Source organism: Phacochoerus africanus, chromosome 4 (assembly GCF_016906955.1).
Source record: "Phacochoerus africanus isolate WHEZ1 chromosome 4, ROS_Pafr_v1, whole genome shotgun sequence".
Classification (NCBI taxonomy): Eukaryota; Metazoa; Chordata; class Mammalia; order Artiodactyla; family Suidae; genus Phacochoerus; species Phacochoerus africanus.
Genome location: NC_062547.1, coordinates 4,640,398 through 4,661,427, shown reverse-complemented (window position 1 = coordinate 4,661,427; position 21,030 = coordinate 4,640,398). Strand labels below are relative to the sequence as shown.

Sequence of the window (21,030 nt, the reverse complement as noted above, 5' to 3'; positions counted from 1 at the left end):
AAGACTCACGGAACTTATAACTCCACTTACTCCTCTCCTGATTTATGTTATCTTTGTTATGTATTTTAATTTGATGTGTTAACGTTATTCTGTTAGTGTTTATTTCCATTTACCCAGATGTTTATGGCTTTCTTTTCTTTTCGTTTTTTTCTTTTTCCATAGTCTCCTGCCTGTGGTCACATTCCTTCTGCCTAAACAAATTTACCTTGGTGAGGATTTGCTGTAGGTGAATTTTCTCAGCTTTTTTGCCTGAAAATATCTATATCTCTCCTTCACCCTTGAAACATATTTTCCTTAGATATAAAACTGAGATTGACAATTATTTTCTCAGCACACTGAAGATATCTTTCATTGTCATCTTACTTCCATTGATGCTGCTCACATGTCAGCTGCCAGTCTTACTGCTCCTTTTCTGAAGGTGGTAGGTCTTTTTCCTTGCTTTTAGGAATGTTCTCTTTTTTTTTTTTTTTTTGCTTTTGCTTTTTAGGGATGCACCCGTGGCATACAGAGGTTCCCAGGCTAGGGGTCAAATCGGAGCTACAGTGGCCGGGCTACACCACAGTCACAGCAACCCAGAACCCAAGCTGCACCTGTGATCTACACCACAGCCCATGGCAATGCTGGATCCTTAACCACTGAGTGAGGCCAAGGATCAAACCTGTGTCCTCATGGATGCTAGTCAGATTCATTAACTGCTGAGCCATGACAGGAACTCCCTTCTCATGGTCCTTGATGGTACTATGCTATATCTCAGAGTAAATTTCTTTTTCTTTTTCTGCTCTTCCTTGGCCTGCCTCCCCGGATGCATAGGGGTGAAGCAGGACCAGTAAATTGCAGTGAGGAGTTCCATCCAGAAAGGAAATGAAGAAAGATACCCAGGAGTTGGGGGTCCATCACCCTGACAAAATCCTGCTGGGTGGGCAATGTGAGGTCCCTCTGCCCTTGACGGAATCCTGATTTTGCTACAAAGGAGGAATGCTTTATCCAGGATCTCTTTTGAGAGACTGGATACACAAATGGACAATGGCCAAGCCATATATGAGAATAGAACTCTGACCCACAATCCGCATGAGCCACCCAGGAAACGAACCCCCTTATGCCTGATCAAGAGCCCAGGAAGCCAGCATGCTGTCCATCAGACATGCTGGAAACTGCTTTGATGTCTCTAGCAACAAGGCAGGAGGCACAGCAATAGCTTCTGTGACAATCAGCCCAGGATGGCTGGGGCTGGATTCTGCACTGCCAGCTTCCCTAATTTTTGTCCCTGTTTCTAATTTAGGACCAACAAGAGAAAACCGAATATGCTCCCCTAACAATTGCATGGAACACCCCGCTTCTAGTTAGCTCACTTCCTGCTCTTCAGGCCCACAACTTCCAATCAGGGCACACCTGAGGTCTCCCCAACCTCCCCATAAAGCACTCCCACTCTGCTAACTGCTTTTTCCCCTCCCTTTCTTTTCTTTGTCTTTTTTCTGTTTTTCTAGCTGTGGCATGCAGCAGCTTGATGTGGGATCTTAGTTCCCAGACCAGGGATTGAACCTGGGCCATAGTGGTGAAAGCACTGAATCCAAACCACTAGGCCATCAGGAGTGGTCTTTATTTCCATGCTTTCCATCCACTTCTTTGATTACAACAGTCGTGACCTTCCTTAGGGGCTAGAGAGCCTCCTCGTCCACCACAGGCTCACCTCGGCCTGTACCTGAGAAAAGACAGCCCTCTGCCCACCCACCTGTGTGGAGGGCCCCAGCTTGCGGGGTGCCTTCCTGAAGGTCCCTAGAACAAAGAGTCCCTCGCCTTCCACAGCCTGTGGGTTTTCTACGGGCCAAGACACTCATCAGCCGCTCAGGCTGCCTGAAAGCCAGACCCTAAGGTGCTGGGTTTCGTGTACAGGTGGTTGACTGCGGTGGGATCTTGGGATCAGCACCTGTGGGAGGTGGAGGAGGCAAACTTGGACAAAGGAAGACGCTGAGGAGTTCCCATCGTGGCTCAGTGGTTAACGAACCTGACTAGGAACCATGAGGTTATAGGTTCGATCCCTGGCCTCGCTCAATGGGTTAAGGATCTGGTGTTGCTGTGAGCTGTGGTGTAGATCGCAGATGTGGCTCAGATCTTGGGTTGCTGTGGCTGTGGTCTAGGACAGCAGCTACAGCTCTGATTAGGCCCCTAGCCTGGGAACCTCCATATGCCACGGGTGTGGCCCTAAGAGACAAAAGACAGAAGAAAAAAAAAAGAAAGAAAGAAAGGAAGAAGCTGAAGTGAGATAAAGTCACAGTGAGGCCTCAGCTTATCTTGCAGGGAGCTCTGGAGCTGGGACAAGGGGCCTGGCCTTGATACCCCCACAGTGACCGGTGATTGGACGCGGCTGCCCCAGGGAGGGGCCACCATCCTGAAGAGGCAGCCTTCGAGGTCCAGGAGAGGGAGCCCTGAGAGCGGTCGGCTGCCCACACTCTGAGCAGCAGGTGGCAATGAGGGCCTCGGTCCTGGAGCCTGGGTTCGGGGATCTGGCCAGTCGGACAGTGTCCACGGCAGAACCCCAAAGCCCGAGCTCTCCAGAAGCCCAGACAACCGCACTTCTGCATCAGCAGAGGAAACAATGACAGCACGAGAGGCTCCTGTGGAGTCAGAACTGACACACGAGGCTTTGAAAGAGAATGAAAGGGACCCCAAAGGGGACAGGACAGGCGGCAGCAGCCTCTGAGGTGAAAGAGACGCGCTTCCAGCACGAAATGTTCAAAGGAGGAGGTGAAAGGGTGAGAGCCCCGCTGAGATCCTTCCGAAAGATCAGAGGGCAGAGCACAAAATTCCCATGAAAATGGAAATCCAGAGAGACGTAGGGACGGGGAGGAAGGATCTGGGGGCTCAGCTGTGGCGGCAGGACCTCCAGAGGAAGATGGGGTAGAGAGGCAGGTGCAGTAACTGAAGAACCAGCAAAGCCCTGGTCCCACCCTCCGGGAGGCCTGTCCCTGCCCGTTGTCCCCTGCGGCCACGTCAGTAATGTGCATGGGGATCCTGCCCTCCTGGGGGATGTCCAGCTTCCGCAGCCCCCTCCTGCCCGTGCCAAGTTGAAGGGATGGCAGGTGACTTTCATTTCAGTGTCTGAACGGCATAGACTTTTTATATTAAAACATTTTTTTTTTGTCTTTTCTAGGGCTGCATCCATGACATATGGAGGTTCCCAGGCTCGGGGTCAAATCAGAGCTGTAGCTGCCAGCCTATGCCACAGCCACAGCAACTTGGGATCCGAGCCGTATCTGCCACCTACACCACAGCTCATGGCAACGCGGGATCCCCAACCCGCTGAGCGAGGCCAGGCATCCAACCTGCAACCTCATGGTTCCTAGTCGGGTTTGTTAACCACTGCGCCACGACGGGAACTCCTTTACATTTGTTTTAATTTTTAAATTTAAAAAATATTTTATCAAAGGATCGTTGATTTATGATGTCATGTTAGTTTCAGGTACACACCCGCGTGATTCAGTTAAACACACTCACACACATGTATATACATACACACGAATATATGTACATGCATACACATGTGCATATACACGTATACCTACATACTTGTTTTTCTGCTTCTTTCCCTTAAAGGTTGTCCCTAAATATTGAGTAGGGCTCCCCGTGCTCTACAGTAGGTCCTTGCTACCGATCTTACGTATACTCGTGTGTATCTGGTGATTCACCCTCTTATTTTATCCCCTCCCCTCCCTTGGCTCTTAGTAATCATGTTTGTTTTCTATGTCTGCAAGCACAGGGTTTTATTTTTTTAATTTTTCAAGTTGTTATTTTTTGCATTTTAGGGCTGCACCTGCGGCGTATGGAGGTTCCCAGGCTAGGGGTCGAATTGGAGCTGCAGCCACTGGCCTACACCACAGCCACAGCAAGGTGGGATCCGTGCTGTGTCAGCAGCCTACACCCCAGCTCACGGCAACGCCGGATCCTCAACTCACTGAGCAAGGCCAGGGATCAAACCCACATCCTCGTGGATACTAGCCGGATTCGTTTCCACGGCGCCACAACGGGAACTCCCAGCAGAGGGTTTTAAAGGTTGGTGTCATGGTTTCTCGGGCAGGACAATTCTCTCCAGAGTGACCAGACTTCCGCCGGTTTCCGGTCTGTTTGCTCATCAGGTACCACACTCCGTCCTGGCCTCGACACCATTCTCCACATGGAGGCCTCTATCTCCTCACCACCCCGGCCCTCCTGTCCCGGGTCACCCACCTGCATGCTGACGGGCCTTTGTGGCACAGCCTCGGGGGGTCTTGTTTCCTGTTACACAGGGTCGAGAAGCGACTGGATTTTCTTAATCCACAAGGCCCCCAGATTCTGGACCATCACGGTTCCCTTTCACTTGTGCTTGAAAGTGGTCCTGTTGGCCGGAGCCTGTCTCTCTCCTGACACGGGAGCTAAATGTAACAAGTGTCTGCGCCTCGTCTCCCGTCTCGGCCTCGGCCTACGAGAGCAGGAGGGCCATGGGTCACCCTCCCAGGTCATCGCGCGAGATGCTGGACCAGACGTCTGCCACGGCAGCGTGTAAGTGTGACCGACAGCAGCGCTGCCTCCCCGCTGAGCACAGCCACCGCTTGTCACGTTCTTCTTCCTTTACGGTTTTGCAGGAGTAACGCCCCACTTCTAATTCCAGTTCTGTGCGAGGACCATACTACCTGCGACAACAGCAGCTTCCTCCAATTGGGCTTGAATTTACCAAGTTCCAAAAGTGTATCTATCTGCACTTCCAGAAGCCACCTCGACCAGCTATTGAGCCAGGTGACAAGGACACCGTCCACTGTTAATTGAAGCATAGAGGGAGTTCCCGTCGTGGCGCACTGGTTAGTGCATCTGACTGGGAACCATGAGGTTGCAAGTTCGATCCCTGGCCTCGCTCGGCGGGCTAAGGATCCGGTGTTGCCGTGACCTGTGGTGTAGGTCGCAGACGTGGCTCGGATCCCACATTGCTGTGGCTCTGGCTTAGGCCGGCGGCTACAGCTCTGATTTGATCCCTAGCCTGGGAACCTCCATGTGCCGCGGGAGCAGCCCTAGAAAAGGCAAAAAGACAAACAAATGAATAAATAAAACAGTTGAAGCGTAGAGGCGGCCTTTTCTTTCTGACCATGTGACTGTGTGATGCCGTATTGCCTTCCCAGGCTTCAACACAGATAACATTTTGCAATAAACTGAATGCGGAGACAGACACCAGAAGCCAGACTTTGAAGAGATTTGCAAAAATTTAAAACGATGCCACCTTCTCACTAATTTCTGTTTTGGTAAAAACAGCTACTCTTCATGAAATGTGTTCTCTGTGTCAGCAGGCAATGGGTTTATCATTGCTAGTTTCTTTTGGCTATGCCCACGGCAGGTGGAAATTCCTAGGTCAGGGACCAGACCCACGCCACGGCAGCGATCTGAGCTACAGCAGTGACAATGCCAGATCCTTAACCACCAGACCACCAGGGAACTCCTATCATTGCTATTTTTATTTGTGTATTTATTTATTTAATTTTTGGCTTCCCTGCAGCATGTGGTTTTCCCGGGCCAAGGATCAGATCCAAGCCGCAGTCACAGCCTAAGCCGAAGCTGCCGCAACACCAAATCCTTAATGCACTGTGCCAGGCCAGGGATCAAACTTGTGACTCAGTGCTCCAAGATGCCACGGATCCCAATGCGCCACTGGATCTTTTCTTTTTAGGGCTGCCCTGTGGCATATGGAAGTTCTCAGGCTCGGGTTTGAATCGGAGCTGCAGCTGCCGGCCTACAACCACAGCTCACAGCAACGCCGGATCCTTAACCCACTGAGGGAGGCCGGGGATCGAACCAGTATCCTCACGGATACTAGCTGGGTTCGTTACCCCTGAACTTCCATTGCCATTTCTAAATGAATAAATCATATAAAGATTTCTGGTTTTTTGTTGTTGTTGTTGTTATTGTTGTTGCTATTTCTTGGGCCGCTCCCGCGGCATATGGAGGTTCCCAGGCCAGGGGTTGAATCGGAGCTGCAGCCACCGGCCTACGCCAGAGCCACAGCAACTCGGGATCCGAGCCTCGTCTGGAACCTACACCACAGCTCACGGCAACGCCGGATCCTTAACCCACTGAGCAAGGCCAGGGACCGAACCCGCAACCTCATGGTTCCTAGTCGGATTCGTTAACCACTGCGCCACGACGGGAACTCCGATTTCTGGGTTTTAATTTCCACTGTGGTACATAGCAGCAGTGTACCTTAGGGGGTTCCTTGGGACCCTCGAACAGCTTCTAATGTAAAGGGGTCCTGAGGCCACAACCTTTGGGACCCAGTGCTCCGAGGCTGCTGCTCCTCTGGGTCTTGCCCTTCTCCCAGGTCCTGCTCACCCCCTCCCCCGACTTCTCTGCACCCATTGCCTCTGCTTTGAGTGTCAAGGGTCTATTCTGAAACTCCAAAGTTAAGAACTAAATCTTTTCAGAAGACAAATACTGTATGATATTGCTTATATGTGAAATTTAAAATATGGCGCTAATGAACCTGTCTACAAAACAGAAGCAGACTCACGGACAGAGAGAACAGACCTGTGGTTGCCCAGGGGGAGGGGCAGGGAGCAGGACTGGGATGGATGGGGAGTTTGGGCTTGGTAGATGCAAACTATGACATTTAGAATGGACAAGAAATGAGGTCCTGCCATACCGTATAGGGAACTATATCCAATCTCTTGGGATAGACCATGATGGAAGATAACATTAGAGAAAGAATATATATATATAGTCATTTTGCTTCACAGCAGAAATAGGCACAACATTGTAAATCAATGTTTATACTATATTTTAAAAAAATAATATAAATGGAGTTCCCGTCATGGCAGAAATGACTAAGAACCATGAGGTTGCGGGTTCGATCCCTGGCCTCGCTCAGTGGGTTTAGGATCCGGTGTTGCCTTGAGCTGTGGTGTAGGTCGCTGACACAGCTCGGATCTGGCGTTGCTGTGGCTGGGGTTTAGACTGGTGGCTATAGCTCTGATTAGACCCCTAGCCTGGGAACCTCCATATGCCGGGGGGTTTGGCCCTAAAAATAAATAAATAAATATATAAATAAATATTTTTTTTAACAATTGTCTGATTCGGCATCCAACTACGTGCACTGGAATTGGCATGGACACCTCACGGCCCTTGTCGTCTGGTCACCCCTCCCAGGACCTGCCCGGCCGCCCCGTGGCTGGTGGAGAGCATTCGGGGAAGACTTATCCCCTCTTTATCTGGAAGGGGAGGGGAGTCACGGGTGGGGAGGCCCTCAGGCTTATCTTGTCTTCACAGAGTTCCGAAAACAGTTTTGTAACATTTAATGAGATGGAAAAATGTCCTTGTACTTAAATGCTCTTGGGGGAGAAAAAAAGCAGGCACGTCCTCAACCGCATGGCTTTGCCTTGGCTCTACCCCACGTCTGGAATGCTCTTCCTCCGGATGCCCTTTGAAGCATCCTCCTTCCTCCTTAGTCTATGTCTTCTGTGAGATCATCCTGACTTCCCTATGTTCTCCGGCCCCCCCAACCCTCTTCTGCATTTTGGTATTTGTCATAGTTCTAACGTATTACACACAGCACCCTGGGAACTGCCACACGCCACAGGTGCTGCCAAAAAAGAAAAATATTAATGCTCTTAGGAATTCCCCTTGTGGCTCAGCGGGTTAGGAACCTGACAGAGGGTCCACAAGGATGTGAATTCGATTCCTGACCTCGCCCAGTGGGTGAGGGATCGGGTGTTGCCGTGAGCTGTGGTGTAGCGCACAGATGCAGCTTGGATCCTGGGTTGCTGTGGCTGTGGTGTAGGCCAGCAGCTACAGCCCTGATTCGACCCTTAGCCTGGGAACTTCCATATATCACGGGTGTGACCCTAAACAAGACAAAACAAGACAAAACAAAACAAAACAAAAAAACCAATGGGAATTCTCTGGTGGTTCGCCAGATCCAGGATCTGGATTTGTCACTGTTGTGGTGCGGTTTCGACCCCTGACCCAGGAACTTCCGAGTGCCCTGGGTGAGGCCACCAAATCGATAATAAAGATCAAAATAAAATGTGTAGTTAGAAAAAAGAATGAGGGGAGTTCCTGTCGTGGCGCAGTGGTTAACGAATCCGACTAGGAACCATGAGGTTGCGGGTTCGGTCCCTGCCCTTGCTCAGTGGGTTAACGATCCGGCGTTGCCGTGAGCTGTGGTGTAGGTTGCAGACGCGGCTCGGATCCCGCGTTGCTGTGGCTCTGGCGTAGGCCGGTGGCTACAAGCTCCGATTCAACCCCTGGCCTGGGAAGCTCCATATGCCGCAGAAGCGGCCCAAAGAAATAGCAAAAAAAAAAAAAAAAAAAAAAAAGAATGAAAGCACCACAGCAGCTCCAATTCAACCCCTGACCTAGGAATTTCCATATGCTGCAGGTGCAGCTCAAAAAAGCAAAAAAATAAAATAATAATAATAAAAAATAACCAGGCTCTCGGGAAACTGGTTAATTACTGGGGCAGAGAATAGACAAGATAATCCTAGAGAGCCAGAAAGCAAGGAAGATGTTTGAAGGACTTTACATGGACAGTTCGAGAGTCTGCCGTTTCCACAGCTTTGGGGCTGTAGTTTGCTTCTTCTGCTGATTGTTGCTCATGGTGGTTTATTTCCTGCTGGCCTCAGCAAGTCTTACAGCTTTATTACTGGGACTTCTTTGAGGGTCCCAGAGTTGCCTCTGCTTTGCGAGGCTCCCACCCAGGGGAGGGGTGGCTCTATCGACTGGGACCCCTTTAGATCACATCCTGGGGGTGGGGAGAGGTCTCATGGTGGCTTCTGGCTCCGACTCTCTAGGATGGCAGTGCTGTGCTGAGATGTGCATAGGAATTTTTTTCTTCCTTTTAACTTTTTCTGTTCTACGTAGAGCCCAGCCCGACATAGGGACAGCTTCCTTCCACTCCCAAGAGACCTGGTGTGGCAGAGTTTGGGTATTGCTGTTCGCCCACTGGAAGTGGCTTTTTTCAGAGTGTTCTCAGATGGGGGGGCTCTGATCTGAGCCTCCCCCCTTGCTCAGGCCCTGAGCTTCGCTCCTGTCTCCAGTGTGCTGCTGTACCAGGTAAAGCCAGCTCTGAGGTCCCTGGGAGCAGAGACACCCCCAGGGCAAGGCCAGCTGCACTGCTGACCCTGCAGGTAACTTGGGCAGCAGTTTGTACAGGACGTGGAGGGCAGAGCCCTGAGTGCAAATCACAGCACCCCAGCTCTGAGGCTGACATGGGCTGTGGCCCCAGGCCAGGTACTCAGCCTCTCTGAGCCTCAATTTCCTTATCACAAAATGGGGGTGATAACCTCATGCCTGGGCGGTAGGGGTGGCACGTGTGCTCAGTGGCTGGCACAGATCTGTAGGTGTATGAGGCCTGTCTGTGAAAGTCTCGGGCGGCCCAGGGAGGCTGGGAGTCCTGAGGAGGGCCTACCAGGCGCTACAGGGTTCTATCATCTATCACCGCCCCCGCCTCCAGGCACCTGCCAGGAAGCCCAGCCTGGGAGCCCCCTGGGTCCTGGGAGTGACGCTTTATCTTTGCTGCCAGGTTCTCCTAATCGCCAGCACAGCCAGGCAGCTCCCATTACCCTCACTGGCACAGATTAGGAAACTGAGGTCCTCCAGGGGCCCTCCTCCTCCTCCACGCACCTGCCCTTTGACCAGAACCTTCTTCTCTGTATCCCAGAGCACCGGGAAGAGCCAGGCAGGTCAGGACCCTGCTGCCCCCTCGTGGCCGCACGGATCACTGCAGGCCGAAGCCAGGAGCGCAGCCAGCAGGGACATTGCCTGAACCACCCTGGCCCTCACCCTCTTCCCCCTCCCCGCTTCCCTGGCCGCTAGGGCCTGGAGGGGAGGAGACATAACGAGGGAACTCAGCCACCCCGGCCTCAGTTTCCCCCTCTGTGGAATGGACATAGTGGGCTCTTCCCTGAAGAGCTGTTAGGAGGGTTTCACCTGCACACAGGGACCCGGGGTCCGGGGGGTGCTCCTGGAGAACCTGGAACTCGGGGCTGGGAAGGACGTGCCCTGCAGCCTCTGCCCGGAGAGCGCAGTGGGAAGCCGGCGGTGTGCCCGAGGTGTGCCCCCTTCCTTGCGGGGAGCAAACAGAGTCTGCAGCCGTTTGTTGACCAGAAGGTGGGGGCTGCACATCAACAGTGCCTGTCCCCGCCTGCCACAGTGATCTTTGGTCAGAGAATCACCCACAAACAGGGCAGGACATGTGATCCTGGCCGGGGAGCGGCTCCCAGCCTCGCTATTGCACCCAGTGGGGGCCTGGATCTGCCTGGCCGCTTTGTGAAGGTTCTTGCTGCCCAAAGGCCCTGCCTGGACTTCTTCAGGCTCCATGCCGGGCCCAGGATCCTGGGGGTCCAGGAGGCTGGAGAAGCCCCACCCACTCCCACCAGAGCCTGGGCGCTGCTGCTGCTTCTAAGATCCTGGAAGGAGAGGGAGGGGCCTTCCTGGGACTAGCATGGACCCATGACCCCCCCCCCCGGCACCCTCCCCCCCCCCACCCCAGGCAAAGCCTCCTGTCCTGGGGGCCTTCCATAACTTCTGTCTAGAATCTAGAATCACAGCTGTTGTGGAGGGTCAGATCCCCCCCCAAAGTTCCACCAGAGCAGAGCTCTCGATTGGGGGAACCACTGCCTGGGTCCTTGGCCCTGCCGTCTGCCTGCCTCCAGGTCCCCTTCTCACCCCCTCAAAGCAGCCCCTCCTGGCCCCTGTGCCGGGAGTCACTGTCCAGGCCCATCACAGCCTCCCATGGAGAGCATCCAGCCCTCGGTGGCTGCCTGTTCAAGCTGACCCTTTGTTTTTTGGGCTTTTTTTTTTTTTTTTGGTCTGTTTAGGGCCACACCTGAAGCACATGGAGGTTCCCAAGCTAGGGATCCAATTGGAACTGCTACACCACAGCCACACGGGATCCAAGCTGTCTGCAACCTACACCACAGCTCATGGCAACACCGGATCCTTAACCCACTGAGCGAGGCCAGGGATCGAACCTGTGTCCTCATGGATGCTAGTCGGATTCACTAACCCCTGAACCACAATGGGAACCCCAATACGCTGACCTTTCGTGAAGGCGCAGCTCATCCTTCACCCCGTCTGCTGGAAGGGACCCCGGAGAGGCGAGGGCATCTCTGTGTCAGTTACTCTCTCCCCTTCCCTCTTCCACCTCACGCCGTGAAAGATGAGCCAAATGCCTACGGACGCGTGGCAGTCAGACCCAGAAACCCAGCGGCCAGAGGACCGTGACCACCCCAGAGGGACTGTGCCCAGCCTGGGGGGAGGGAACAGATGCCAGCAGGAGAGGAGGCTCAGACCCTGGAACCTGGCAGGAGCCATAAAGGGTTTGTGAGAAGCGGGGTCACTGTCAGATGGGCATTTGAGGGCCAGCAGGCTGCCCCACTGAGGGGCAGACCACAGCAGGGGGAGCTCAGGGGCCCGAAGCTACCCTGGAGATGGAGAAAAGTGGGCTGTGTCTGAAGCAGGGGCCCGTGTGTGAGCTGGAGGGACAGAGGCTGGGGGAGGAGGAGCTGGGGTTGGGGGGGAGGTTGGAGGCCGGAGGCCCCTGGAGGCGGGAGGGTGGGAGGCAGCGCTGTGTGTAGGCGCAGAATCTAGATGTGAGATGCAGCAGGAGTGACCATGGGAAGGCCATCGCAGGGGCAGGACCAAATGAGCAGGTGGTGAGGCAGCGAGTGTAGACAGGGGATTGGAGAGGCTTGGCCACTGACAGGAACGAGAGGAAAGAATGGAGGGGAAGGGCAGTTTTTGCAGGGTTTTCTCCAGACGGGAGCACCTCACTCTTGTTCACAGGCTGAGCCGCAGAGCTGGGAGAGGGGGCACGAGCTGGCTTGGGGCCAGGCAGGAGGGGTCCCTGCGGGGGACGAGGACCTGGGGAAGGAGAGGTGGACAGGGCAAGTGGGGGGGGGGGGGAGTTAGCCTGGCAGGAGGAGGACTGCAGCGGAGCCGGGAGGCCGGATTCCAATTCCAGCCCGGCCACTTTCCAGCTGCCTTCTGAGCAGGTGCTGTGCCTCTGAGCTGCAGGTATCTCTCTTGAGGGGTGGGGTCCCGAAGGGGACTTTCTGTCTCCACTTCATCTGATACCAAAGGTCTAAACGAGAACAATAGATGCCATCCTTCCCGGGGCTCCAGGCTTTAGGGGACCCCTGACGTTGCCCCTCCAGCCTGCCCATCCCCCAGAGGGGACAGGCTCCCTGGTCCCTGCCCGGACAGCACAGAGCCCAAGTCCAGGCTGTCCTCCCCCTGCAGCCCCGCCTGGGGCGACAGACCAGGGAGATCCTAGGCAGGGTCCCTTGTCACTTTGCTCCAACACAGAAGAGTCCAAAGTCCTCCAGGGCACTGTCTTCCCAGCGTTACGGCTGTGTGTCCAGCCAGAGGGAAAGAACACTCTTTATTCGGCAGCCTGTGGGCTGATTTATAACTTTTGTTTCTGTTTTTATGGTGACCACACACAATTTGATTCCCTCTTTTCAAAATCCATTAAGGTTTTGCTACATTCACCAAAAATAGAAATATCAAAAGTGTGGCCAGACAACACCAAATGTCTCCGTTACATAGTTTCAAAGAAATCTCCTGGAGTTCCTGATGTGGTGCAGTGGGTAGACAATCCTGCTCGTCTCTGTGGAGGCGCGGGTTCGATCCCTGGCCCAGGAACTTCCATATGCCGTGGGTGGGCCAAAAAAGAGGGAGAGAGAAATTGCCTAAGGACTTTCTCCTACCAAACCAAAATATTTTGTTACATCTTAAAACATTACTCATGGAGTTCCTGTCGTGGCGCAGTGGTTAACAAATACGACTAAGGACCACGAGGTTGCGGGTTCGATCCCTGGCCTTGCTCAATGGGTTAAGGATCTGGCGTTGCTGTGAGCTGTGGTGCAGGTTGCAGAAGCGGCTTGGATCCTGCATTGCTGTGGCTCTGGCATAGGCTGGTGGCTACAGCTCCGATTCGAGCCCTAGCCTGGGAACTTCCATATGCTGTTGGTGCAGCCCTTAAAAAAAAAAAAAATTAAAAATATTACTCAGAATTCTTACTACCGTCAGAGTTTTTTCCCCAGTAGAATATGATCAATCAGGGTATCTATCTCTTTTGTCTCTCTCTTTTTGTTTTTTTTTGTCTTTTGTCTTTTTGTTGTTGTTGTTGCTATTTCTTGGGCTGCTCCCGGGGCATATGGAGGTTCCCAGGCCAGGGGTTGAATCGGAGCTTGTAGCCACCGGCCTACGCCAGAGCCACAGCAACGCGGGATCCGAGCCGCGTCTGCAACCTACACCACAGCTCACGGCAACGCCGGATCGTTAACCCACTGAGCAAGGGCAGGGACCGAACCCGCAACCTCATGGTTCCTAGTCGGATTCGTTAACCACTGCGCCACGACGGGAACTCCTTGTCTCTCTTTTTTTTTGGCCATGCCGCTCCTGCAGCATGTGGAAGTTCCTGAGCCAGAGACTGAACCTGCACCGCAGCAGTGACACAAGATGCAGCAGTTAAGCACGGATCCTTAATCTGCTGAGCCACCAGGGAACTCCTATTTTGTCTCTTTTTTCCAGAAAAATCCCTCCGCTTTTTTTAAAATGGCATTCGATGTGCTGAGAGTGTTCCATAATTTTATTTTATTTTTTTATTTTAATGATTTTTTTTCCCATTATAGCTGGTTTACAGTGTGCTGTCAATTTTCTACTGTCTAGCAAGGTGACCCAGTCACACATACATATATACATTCCTTTTTCTCACATTATCCTGCTCCATCGAATATCTCATCATTTTAAGGGGCAGACACAGTCCTGGGCCCGCCTTGTGTTTTTGCTCCCGAACCCCAAGTGCTTGGAGTGAGGGGTCCTGCAAAGCAAAGCTTGATTTCATCAGCCTGAGGGGAACCAACTGGCTTCTGTTTGCCAGGGACCTTCCTAGTTTTAGCCCTGAAATTCCTGGGTCCTGGGAGCCCCTTGATTCCAGGCAAACTGAGATGGTCGGTCACCCCGGTTAACCCACCAGCCACCCTGAGAGGAGGAAGAGTCCCCTTCATCCTGAGACCAGCAAGAGGGGCTTCAAAGAGCCAGGTGGACATATGTCCCCTGGAGCTGTGGTCTGTGTGGGCGACAACGCGTGGGTCTGCTGCTTGCTCCACGCCGGATACATTCAAGGCCAAGGTCATTGCTGGAGCTGCCCAGCCAGCCATGGACCTGGACAGGTGATGGCACTTCCTGGATGACTGGGCAAGGCGTGTGTCCTGGGGGTCAGGCACCATCTGACAAATATCTGAGGTCTCAAAAAGAGCCCCAAAGAGAAAGATCAACATTTATAACCCCCCAAAACTCAGGGCCCCCAGGCCCCTCCCTCCACCCCCAGCTCCAGCCTTAAGGAGGAGAGCTGAGGCCAAGCTGGAGGAGGCAAAAAGCTGCAACTTTGAAGAAACTTGAATTTTTATCCTTAAACTGGAACTGCAATTGCAGCTCCTGAGCTGAGGCTGTTCCTGGGCCCAGAAGGGAGCCAAGGATTTCATTGCACCTGAGAGTGACCAGAGAGGTGTGGCGGCCACCCAGGTGGCCATCCAGGTGCTGGAAAGCTGCTTCCTAATGGACTGGTGGAGTCCTGCGTGTGCGGCCTGGCCCTCTGTAAAAGCCAGCTGCCTGTGAGCCATCCCATAATTCCAAACAGCTCCTCAAGGTCACGGCTGCCAGCTAGGTCCAGAGGACAGGTGCCCAGTGCCCATCCCACTTGCCTGGCAGCAGCCACATGTGGCCCTACCCAGCCACGCACTGTCTTCCTTGGCTTCTGGAAGCTTCTCTCCTTGTCTTCACCTCTGAGCTAGAAGGGCCCCCAACACTCAGCCCTTAAACTTCGTTGTTCATAACTGCTCCTCTGGGACCATGGCCTTAAATACTGAGGATCCCCACGTCTAAGCTCAGCTCAGGCCCCCTTCCCCAACCCCCGACTCTCCACGGGGAAGTCTAATAGAATCTCGGCTAGACAAGTTCAAGGGGAGAGTCCATGCCACGCCCCTCTCATTCACCAACATGTCCATCTCAGTGAACAGCCGCCTTGGCTCTTCCTTGGCCCCTCAGTCTATCTCCCACACAGGAGCAGAGAGCGTCCGTAGCTTGGAAATCATACCCCACCTCCCTCTGCTCACACAGAGCTGGTAGCCGCCGAGACCCTGCAGAGCTGGCCTGGCTCCTCTCTGACCTTGGCTGTCACTGCATCTGTCCCGCCCCACAGGGGTGGCTGGCACATCCATCCCCATGCCCCAGCGTGGGCCCATGTTAATGGCAGGTCACATTAACACAGGGCTTTAAAGCACAAAGAACACTTTTACAAGCCTTCTCCTATTTGAGCTTCCCACTGACACCGAGAGATCAGAAGTCGAGTTGATGGAGAGGGTGCGGAGAAAAGGGAACCCTTTTAACAATGTTGGTAGGTGTGTAATTTGGTACAACCACTGTGGAAAACAGTATGGAGGTGCCTCAAAAAACTAAAAATAGAACTACCATGGGATCCACCAGTCCCACTCCTGGGCATCTCTCTGGAGAAAACCATAGTTCAAAAAGATACATTCCCCACCCCCCGTGTTCATTACACCACTATTTACAATAGCCAAGACATGGAAGCAACCTAAATGTCCACGGATGGAGGAGTGGATCAAGAAGATGTGGCACATATACACAATGGAATATTACTCAGCCATAAAAAAGAATGAAATAATACCATTTGCAGCAACATGGATGGACCTAGAGATGATCATACTAAGCGAAGTTAGTGAAAGACAAACATATGGTATCGCTTAAATGTGGAGTCTAAAAAAGGATACAAACGAACCTATTTGCAGAACAGAAACAGACTCACAGCCTTTGAAAGAAAATGTATGGTTCCCAAGAAAACCGACGGGGGAAGGGATGAACTGGGGGGTTGGGATTGGCCTACGCACACTGTGGTATATGGAATGCCTGGCCATTGAGGACCTGCTGTGTAGCACAGAGAAGTCTACAGAGTATTCTGGGATGATCCATGTGGGAAAAGAATCTGAAAAAGACTTGTGTGCACAGGCATAACTTAATCACTTTGTTGTACAGCAGAAATTACCACGACAGTGTAAATCAACTGTACTCCAATAAAACTTCTTTTCCTGCTTTTTAGGGCCGAATCCGTGGCATGTGCAGCTTCCCAGGCCAGGGGTCTAACTGGAGCTACAGTTGCAGGCCCACATCCAGCCACAGGAACACCAGATCCGAGCTGCGTCTGCAATCTATACCACAGCTCGCAGCAACGCTGGATGCTTAACCCACTGAGTCAGGCCGGGGATCAAACCCGCATCCTCATGGATCCTAGTCAGATTCGTTTTCGCTGTGGCATGATGGGAATTCCAAAACATTTTTTAAAGTGGCTAAAAATAAAACTAAAAAAAAAAAAAAAAGTTGAGCCGATGTTATCATTCCCATTTTATGGATGAGGAAACTGGGGCTCAGAGAGGTGATGGTCAGTCTGTGTGCCTCACACCCCAGCTATCTCCACAGAAACCATGGCCCGCTGCCAAGTCAGCCTGGCACTGCCTACCACCGCACACCAGTGGCAGCTCTCCCTGGCCTGCTCCTGGTGCCTGATGCTGGGCAGTGATGCCAGTGCAGGGAGGGGCCCACGGGGGTCTGAAGGAGAGCCAGCCGGCGGACGTTCCCACTGCGAGCCTCTAGAGAGCCCGGAAATGCCAGCGCCCAGGGCACACCTCTGACCACAGCCGCCAGGCCTGCCCGGTGGGAAGGCTCACGTGCCCAGAATAACTCTCCAGAGTCGGCATGTTCCAGCTCGAGAGGGAACCAAAAAGGCATTTCCTCCAAGCGACCCGGGGCTGAGAAGTCATCCTCTGATGGGCCCAGACTGGGTTGAGCCCCTGTTCCCAGAAAGAAGTAGATCCGACGGGCGCTCGGGTCCCGTTACTTCACTGGGATGGATCTTGCGTCTGAGCAGTGAATGGAGAGCGACCACTTCCAAAAGCGAGGCCAAGAAAAGTCTGGTGGCGTGATGAGCTGGGACAGGCAGTCTTCTGGGAAAGTGGAAGCTTAGCACCTTCTCTGGTTGCTTCTTACATTAGTGAAGAGTCTAAAAATTACTGTCCTTGGGAGCTTGAAATTCTGCAGAACCTAAGAGGGATTTGATCTCATTGTTCTTTGCAAACAGCTTTCTCAAAGCTCTGATCAGGTCAGGCCACCCGGGCTGAGGCTCTGATGCCTTGAGACTTGGGATACGGTCCTTTCCCCTCTCAGAGCGTCTCTGGTGGCTCCTCCACGATGGATATCCCAAGAGGTGGCACAGGAAACTCCAGGGCACCCCAGGAACTGCTGCCAGCCTCTGCCATTCTCTGACTTAAATGGCCTCTTCTCTATTTACTGAATTCTCTCATTCCGAGAAGCGAGCTTTCTCTCCCTCTTTGGGAACAAAGAATCTCAGTGTCTTTACATTCTCGGTTAATTTTCCTTTCGGTTATTTGTGTAACAGAGCCCAGGGTCTCATCTTCTCCGTGTCCCTTCCCAGATTTAGAACCTCGACTTGAACTTTGGACCACTGACGTAACGAATGGCCCTCTAGCAGCGTCCCGATGGTGGGGCCACCCTGGGCCCCCTTCCTCTCATCCCCACTGCCAGAGCCCTTAAGGAATCCCACTAGGTCTTCCTGAAGCATCCTGAATCCAGCCCCTCCCGGCCATGCATGAGGCCCCTACCCCCTGCCTGTCCAAGCTGCCGTCTCTCCTGGCTGCTACCACAGGACACACCTGCTGACCTGTCACTTGCAAACTCCCTTCCTAACAGTCGTATTCCCTCACGGCAGCCAGAGTTTTCCCTTTATAAATGCACACAGTATCTTTCTAGTTCATTCATTCATTCATTCAACATTTATTGAGCACCTACTATGTGCCAGGCCCTTGTGTAGGCTCTGGAGGGATAACACATGAAACAAAGCAAGCAAAACTCTCTGTTCTTGTGGAGCTTGCTTTTTTCCCCTTTCTTTCTTTCTTTCTTTCCTTTTTTTTTTGGTCTTTTTAGGGCCACACCCATGGCACATGGAGGGTCCCAGGCTAGGGGTTGAATTGGAGCTACAGCTGCCGGCCTACATCACAGTCCCAGCAAGGCAGGGTCTGAACCATGTCCGTGACCTACACCACAGCTCAGGGCAACACCGGATCCTTAACCCACGGAGCGAGGCCAGGGATGGAATCTGCATCCTCATGGATACTGGTCAGGTTCGCTTCTGCTGCACCACAATGGGAACTCCTATTCTTTTTTTTTTTTTTTTAATTTATTTTGGAGTTCCCATTGTGGTGCAGCAGAAACGAACCTGACCAGTATCCATGAGGATGCAGATTCCATCCCTGGCCTTGCTCTGTTGGTTGGGGATCCAGCATTGCTGAGAGCTATGGTGTTAAGTTGCAGATACGGCTCGGATCCCATGTGTGGCTGTGGTGTAGGCTGGCAGCTGTAGCTCTGATTTCACCCCTAGCCCGGGACCTTCTATATGCTGTGGGTGTGGCCCTAAAAAGAAAAAAAAATTTTATGGAAGTATAGTTGATTTAGAATGTTGTGTTAATTTCTGCTGGACATCGGTTTCTATTCTGATTGGTGTGGGAGCCATAGCAGGTTCCTGAGCAGAGGAGGGATGTGAGCTGACTTGTTCTGACAGCTCACGCTGGCGGCTGTGAGTTGGGGCTGAAGGGGGTCAAGGATGGAAGCAGGAGACCATCGGGGGCTGACGTGACCCAAGCCGGGGTGGTGATATGGGAGGTATAAGAAGTCAGGAGCTTGCCTCCGTTTGGAATGTAGAGTCAAGAGGAGGTGCAGCTGGGGCTGGGCAGAGGGTGGAAGAGAGGACGCAGCAAAGCTTGTGCTGCTTAAACTCCTAAAAGGCGTCCCACCGTCTTGGGATAAACTCTGGAGTCTTTCTCCAGGTCTGACATGCACTGGCCCCGGCTGGCTTCTCCCGCTGCTCCGTCCGCCTCTGCCTGCTCCTGCCCCAACTGTCCCCGCCTCCCTAAGTCAGAATTCCCCAGACCTTGCAGCACAGCACCCCTCCTTTTTCATGGCCCTCCTTAATATGTTAATGGTGTGTTGGGTGTTGGTTTTGGTTTTAAATGTATCTGTTTTCTTGTTTTTGTCCCCTTCCCTAGGATCTAAACCCCATAGGACAGAGACATTCTGCCTGACCACTAGCTTTGTCCTACAAGGTGTCACACCTATATGAAGAACGCATGCACCCATGGACTGTGCTCTTCCCAGGAGTTCCCGTTATTTCTCCGGGCACCCGCAAGGTAAGCATCGCTCCCCCGATTTTATAAGGAAGGAAAGTGTCCCGGCAGAGGTTACATTTGGACACCTGATTCTAGGAAGCGGTAGGACCCGAGTCTGACCTTGGGCCTGTGGATTCCAGAGCGTGTGCTGCCCCTTCCCAGCCCTTCCTGGGCCCTGAAGCTCAGGTGGGCACAGAGAGTGGGGTGTGGGGGGGAAGGGAGGAGGGGGTGAAGTGGGGGTAGGTGGGGTGGGGGAGGGGGTGTGCTCAGTGCCAGCTTGTTGAATGAATCGCAGGTAAGGTCTGCGATCCTAGAGGCCGCCTTCAAGCACATTAGGAAGAACGGCGTATTTGCCCCTCAGGCTTCATTCAGGTACAAGGAATGCAGAGGGTTTTCAGCTAGTTTAAACAGAAAACCTCAAATCCTCCCTACTGCCCGCCCGTGCTGCTGTCCCTGCCGCGCGCCGACTCCCGGTCGCCCTTCTCTGCCCTCCCCTGTGACAACAGGTGTCACGGGGCCCGTTCCGCCCGGACCCCGCTGGCGCAGCTGCGGTCGCGGGAAAGCGCGCAGACCTGGCTCGGGGCCCTGGCTTGCAACCCCGAAAGTGCCGCACCAAGTGCCCTGGGGCAGCCCCCTTCGCAGCCCCGCCCCCGTGCCTCAGTTTCCCCATCGGTCAAGTCCGCGCCCGCCGCTCTGCAGGTGACACACCTGCTTCCGGGGCTCCATCGGCCCCGGGGCCCCGCGGGGTGGAACCCGGCGCCCGACCTCGCGTCCCCGCGGAGCCCCGGCGCCGGCCTCAGGGGGCAGGGGGCGCGGGCAGCGCCGCGGGGCCGGCGCGCGGCGGCCGCCGGGCCGCGGGCGGGCTGCGGGGGGCGCCCGCGGGAGGGTGCGGCCGGCGCGGGGGGCGCGGGCGGGCGGCGGCGGCGGCGGGGGGCGGAGACGCGGCGCGGCTTCCGCTCCCGCGCCTCCTCCCTCCTCCCCCGTCGTCCTGGTCCGCGGCGCCCGAGGGGGGGAGGCGGCAGGCGCCGGGAGCCGCGCGAGGAGCCGCGGCCGCCGCGCCATGGAGCCCGAGTGAGCGCGGCGCGGGCCCGTCCGGCTCCGGACAACATGGAGGCGGCGCCGCCCCGGCCGCCCCCGCCGCCGCCGCCGCCGCTGCTGCTGCTCGCGCTCTGCTGCAGCTTGGCCCCCGCCGCGGGTAGGTGGGCGCGGGCCGGAGGGACAATGGCCCGGGCGCCCGGGCGGCTGGCCGGCCCCGCGGCCAAGTGCGCGGCGCCGCCGCGGAAGCGACTTTGCAAGTTGGGGGCGAGTTGGGGCGCGCGCCACGGGTCCCCGCCGCCTCCCGCTGTGCCTGCCGCCCGGGGGCCGCGCGCGGGCCCTTTGTCTCGCCCGCCCGGGCCCCTCCCGGGGACGCCGGGCCCCGTGCCGCGGCCCGGGCCGGCGAGGACGGCGCGCGGGCGGCGCCGACCCCGCCAGGTGCGGCGCGGGCGGGTCCTCACCTGCCCGGGCCCCGGGGCGCGCTCGGAAGCGCGGCCGCCCGAAGTGGGCCGGGCGAGGCCGTGCGGGGACCGTGCGGAGCCCGGCCCGCGGGCGGGCACGGAGCGGGGACTTTCGGCCCAGAGGCAGGCCTCGCCGCGCTGCGTCGGGAACTCTTTCCCGAGCCTGTTTCCGATGGCCGCGCGGCCGGCCTGCGCGCTCCGGGAACTGATTGAAGTTGCAGAGAAAGTTCTGAGTCCGGCGCGGGGCGGCCTGGCCTGTGCCGCTG

The 21,030-nt window shown here is 54.7% G+C and overlaps 1 protein-coding gene across 1 annotated transcript in view; it reads left to right on the top strand.

Moving 5' to 3' along the window:
* Positions 1-20,335: 20,335 nt before the first annotated feature.
* LRP5 (LDL receptor related protein 5) overlaps positions 20,336-21,030 on the top strand; it is a 121,806-nt gene continuing 121,111 nt past the window's right edge. The window contains 1 exon segment of the mRNA XM_047775070.1: positions 20,336-20,463. Coding sequence (XP_047631026.1) covers positions 20,376-20,463 — 88 coding nt within the window. The 5' untranslated portion in view covers positions 20,336-20,375.